The following is a 5,000-nucleotide window of genomic DNA, read 5'->3' as shown; positions in this document are numbered from 1 at the left end:
CAACCACATACCTATGTGAGAGTGGATTCTCGACCCTCACTAGCATGAAAACTAAATACAGGCACAGACTGTGTGTGGAAAATGATTTAAGACTGAGACTCTCTCCAATACAACCCAACATTGCAGAGTTATGTGCATCCTTTCAAGCACACCCTTCTCATTAACCTGTGGTGAGTTATTCACATTTTTCGATGAACAAATAAGGTTTTATATGGTAAGATGGTTAAATAAAGAGCAAAATTATTGATTATTATTATATTATTATTAATTGTGCCCTGGTCCTATAAGAGCTCTTTGTCACTTCTCATGAGCCGGGTTGTTACAAAAACTCTCACTCATTCTTATGTTTAATAAATGTATCATATAGTGTGTGTGTGTGTGGCAGGCTTACAATGATGGCAAAAAACAACATTTGAGAGTGTGCTGACCCTGGTGCTAGAGGGGGTACAGCTGGAGTGCGCTGACCCTGGTGCTAGAGGGGGTACAGCTGGAGGTTGAATGTTAGAAGTCAGTGTTCCATCATCATGATGTACTGCTATAACCTCACTCACTACGGTAAGACTGCCTGTTCCTCATCTCACACACACACACACACACACACACACACACACACACACACACACACACACAGAAAGGAGTATTAGAGAAGATGTGCCATTGCCAGGCTTTCTGCCAGGCTTTCTGAAAGGCTTTCTGCCAGGCTTTCATTGTATTTCCATCATCATGATGTAGTCCAGTTGCATTCTATTTCGCGCTATAGCCCGACTGCAGTTTATTATTTGTTTATTTAAATCTGTGGGAGTTGGCCAATAAGGATGATAGCGTCTTATACTGTATCACAATGCTTTATGGGTACATAATCACGATAGGACGATGGGTGATATCACCCAACCCTAGTGTGTGTGTGTGTGTGTGTGTGCGTTTGTGTGTGTTTGGGTTTGTGTGTGTGTTTGTGTGTGTGTGTGTGTGTGTTTGTGTGTGTGTGTGTGTGTGCGCGTTTGTGTGTGTGTGCGTGTTTGTGTGTGCGTTTGTGTGTGTGTGCGTGTTTGTGTGTGTGTGCGTGTGCGTGTGCGTGTGCGTGTGTGTGTGTGTGTGTGTGTGTGTTTGTGTGTGTGTGTGTGTGTCTGTGTCTCTCATGAATCTAAACACCATCTCCCTCCCCAGACTGGTACACCAGGATGGAAGCCTGGCTGACATCACCATGCTCAGCATCTCCTCTGGAGAAGGAGTGATACGAGCAGAGGACAAAAAAGAGAAGAAGATTGAGAAAGAGAAGGAGGGAACCCTGGTGGTGGTGATGGAGGAGAAAGATGGAGGGATGAAGCAGAAAGGAGGACTCTGTCAGTCTATAGACCTGCATCAGTCCTTCAACAAGTCGTTTGAGTCACGTCAGTCATTCGGAAAGTCTTTTGAGTTGCATCAGTCGTTCCATAAGTCGTTTGAGTCCAGTGCAGGGCCGGGGGAGAGTGGCCACTGCAGTGTGGGAACTGAGCCAGATCCCTCCACAGAAAACACTACCTCAGGTACACAGAACACCATCAGGGCGGTAGGTAGACTAGCGGGCGGCAGGTAGACTAGCGGAACGGTAGGTAGACTAGCGGAACGGTAGGTAGACTAGCGGAGCGGTAGGTAGACTAGCGGGGCGGCAGGTAGCCTAGCGGGGTGGCAGGTAGCCTAGCGGGGCGGCAGGTAGACTAGCGGGGCGGCAGGTAGACTAGCGGGGCGGCAGGTAGACTAGCGGGGCGGCAGGTAGACTAGCGGGGCGGCAGGTAGACTAGCGGGGCGGCAGGTAGACTAGCGGGGCGACAGGTAGACTAGCGGAACGGTAGGTAGACTAGCGGGGCGGCAGGTAGACTAGCGGGGCGGCAGGTAGCCTAGCGGGGCGGCAGGTAGCCTAGCGGGGCGGCAGGTAGCCTAGCGGGGCGGCAGGTATACTAGCGGGTCGGCAGGTAGACTAGCGGGTGGGCAGGTAGACTAGCGGGCGGCAGGTAGACTAGCGGTCGGCAGGTAGACTAGCGGTCGGCAGGTAGCCTAGCGGGCGGTAGGTCGAGTTTTGGGCCAGTAACCAAAAGGTTGTTTGTTTGAATCTCTGTGCCGACAAGGTGAAAACTTTCCAAACGCTCTTCAAGGCTGTCTCAGGGGGAGTTGGGGTATTTAAAAAATCTAATTTCCAATTCACACATTCATATTAATACACACTTGTACATGTGTGAAATATGACAAATATAAGATATACAGAGATTCTAGTACTCTTCCAAAGACATAAAAATAATCTAAATAAGTATAAATATATTTTTTGTGGGAATTTGATTGATTGACTTGCTGACTGATTGACTTGCTGACTAGCTGATTGATTGACTGGCTGACTGATTGACTTGCTGACTAGCTGATTGATTGACTGGCTGACTGATTGACTGACTGACTGACTGATTGATTGACTGACTGATTGACTGACTGGCTGGCTGACTGGCTGGCTGATTGATTGACTGACTGATTGGATAATTGGCTGACTGGCTGACTGACTGACTGACTGACTGATTGACTGACGGATTGGCTAACTGGCTGACTGGTTTACTGACTGACTGACTGGCTGACTGATTGACTGACTACTGGTTGACTGACTGATTGACTGGCTGACTGACTGACTGACTTCTGGCTGACTGACTGACAAGATTGACTGACTGATTGGCAGACTGACTGACTGACAGATTGTTTCCCGTCTCGTCCTGTTCCTGTCAGACCTAAAGAATAAATGGCACCTGGTGGTGGACCGTCTGACTGTGCTGTTCCTCAAGTTCCTGGAATATTTCCACAAGCTGCAGCTCTTCATCTGGTGGCTCCTAGAGATACACATCATCAAGATCGTCTCTTCGTATATCATACTGGTCTCTGTTAAGGAGGTAAGGGCTGGGGTTTTGAGCCCAGCTGCTCTGCTTGCCACAAAACTGTGCTAAGGCCACTGAGCTACCGCCTAGGCATTACACTAACAATGAAATGACTAGCTACTTATCACCAAAACCACCTCTGTTTCAGTTGTTCCTAATAACAATCATTGTCCATTCTTGGAGTTTGTGTTTTTAATAGTGATCTTTTAATAAAGCTAGTAGTGATACAGACACTGAACGTAACTGTTTATCCTAACTGGCAGGTGTCCTTGTTCAACTACGTGTTCCTGGCGTGCTGGGCCTTCGCTCTACCCTTCAGTCAGTTCAGACCCTTAGCCTCCAGTATCTGTACAGTCTGGACCTGCGTTATCATCGTCTGTAAGATGCTGTACCAGCTGGAGTCTATACAACCTGCCTCTTACTCCAAGAACTGCTCCATGGTGAGTAGGGTGGGTGGGTGGAACGGTTGGTTGATGGAATGGTTGGTTGACGTAATGGTTGGTTGGTTGATGGAATGGTTGGTTGGTTGGTTGGTTGGTTGGTTGGTTGGTTGGCTGGCTGATGGAATGGTTGGTTGGCTGATGGAAAGGTTGGTTGGTTGTTGAAGGAATGGTTGGTTAGTTAATGGAAAGGTTGGTTGGTTGATGGAAAGGTTGGTGGGTGGAAAGGTTGGTGGGTGGGTTGGTTGATGGAATGGTTGGTTGGCTGATGGAAAGGTTGGTTGATGGAATGGTTGGTTGGTTGGTTGATGGAATGGTTGGTTGGTTGGTTGGTTGGTTGGTTGGTTGGTTGACGGAATGGTTGGTTGATTGGTTGGTTGGTTGGTTGGCGGAATGGTTGGTTGGCTGATGGAATGGTTGGTTGGTTGTTGACGGAATGGTTGGTTAATTAATGGAAAGGTTGGTTGGTTGATGGAATGGTTGGTTGGCTGATGGAAAGGTTGGTGGGTGGGTTGGTTGATGGAATGGTTGGTTGGTTGGTTGATGGAATGGTTGGTTGGTTGATGGAATGGTTGGTTGGTTGGTTGATGGAATGGTTGGTTGGTTGGTTGGTTGGTGGAATGGTTGGTTGGTTGGTTGATGGAATGGTTGGCTAGTTGATGGAAAGATTGTTTGGTTGATGGAATGGTTGGCTGGTTGATAGAATGGTTGGTTAATGGAATGGTTGGTTGGTTGGTTGATGGAATGGTTGGTTGGTTGGTGGAATGGTTGGTTGGTTGGTTGATGGAATGGCTGGCTAGTTGATGGAAAGATTGTTTGGTTGATGGAATGGTTGGCTGGTTGATAGAATGGTTGGTTAATGGAATGGTTGGTTGGTTGGTTGGTGGAATGGTTGGTTGGCTGATGGAAAGGTTGGTTGGCTGATGGAAAGGTTGGTTGGTTGGTTGATGGAATGGTTGGCTGGTTGGTGGAATGGTTGGTTGGCTGATGGAAAGGTTGGTTGGTTGATAGAATGGTTGGTTGGTGGAATGGTTGGTTGGTGGAATGGTTGGTTGGCTGATGGAAAGGTTGGTTGGTTGATGGAATGGTTGGTTGGTTGGCTGATGGATAGGTTGGTTGGTGGGTTGGTTGATGGAATGTTTTTTTGGTTGATGGAATAGTTGGTTGGTTGGTTGGTTGGTTGACGGAATGGTTGGTTGGCTGATGGAAAGGTTGGTTGGTTGATGAAATGGTTTTTTTGGTTGATGGAATGGTTGTCTGGTTGATGGAATGGTTGGTTGGTTGATGGAATGTTTGGTTGATGGAATGGTCGGTTGGTTGATTGATGGAATGGTTGGTTTGTTGATAGAATGGTTGGTTGGTTGGTTGGTTGGTTGATGGAATGGTTGGCTGGTTGGTGGAATGGTTGGTTGGCTGATGGAAAGGTTGGTTGGTTGATAGAATGGTTGGTTGGTGGAATGGTTGGTTGGTTGATGGAATGGTTGGTTGGTTAATGTAATGGCTGGTTGGTTGATGGAATGTTTGGTTGATGGAATGGTCGGTTGGTTGATTGATGGAATGGTTGGTTTGTTGACAGAATGGTTGGTTGGTTGGTTGGTTGGTTGGTTGGTTGGTTGATGGAAGAGTTGGTTGGCTAATGGAAAGGTTGGTTGGTGGGTTGGTTGATAGAGTGGTT

At 47.4% G+C, this 5,000-nt stretch overlaps 1 protein-coding gene across 1 annotated transcript in view; it reads left to right on the top strand.

Moving 5' to 3' along the window:
- The window catches only part of LOC106591876 (piezo-type mechanosensitive ion channel component 2), a 267,883-nt gene that overhangs the window by 158,378 nt on the left and 104,505 nt on the right, over window positions 1–5,000 (top strand). The window contains exons 25-27 of the mRNA XM_045693681.1: window positions 1,165–1,523; window positions 2,740–2,900; window positions 3,149–3,325. Coding sequence (XP_045549637.1) covers window positions 1,165–1,523; window positions 2,740–2,900; window positions 3,149–3,325 — 697 coding nt within the window. The remainder of the gene's footprint in view (window positions 1–1,164; window positions 1,524–2,739; window positions 2,901–3,148; window positions 3,326–5,000) is intronic.

This window comes from Salmo salar, chromosome ssa14, assembly GCF_905237065.1.
Source record: "Salmo salar chromosome ssa14, Ssal_v3.1, whole genome shotgun sequence".
NCBI lineage: Eukaryota > Metazoa > Chordata > Actinopteri > Salmoniformes > Salmonidae > Salmo > Salmo salar.
This window is presented reverse-complemented; position numbering and strand designations above follow the sequence as displayed.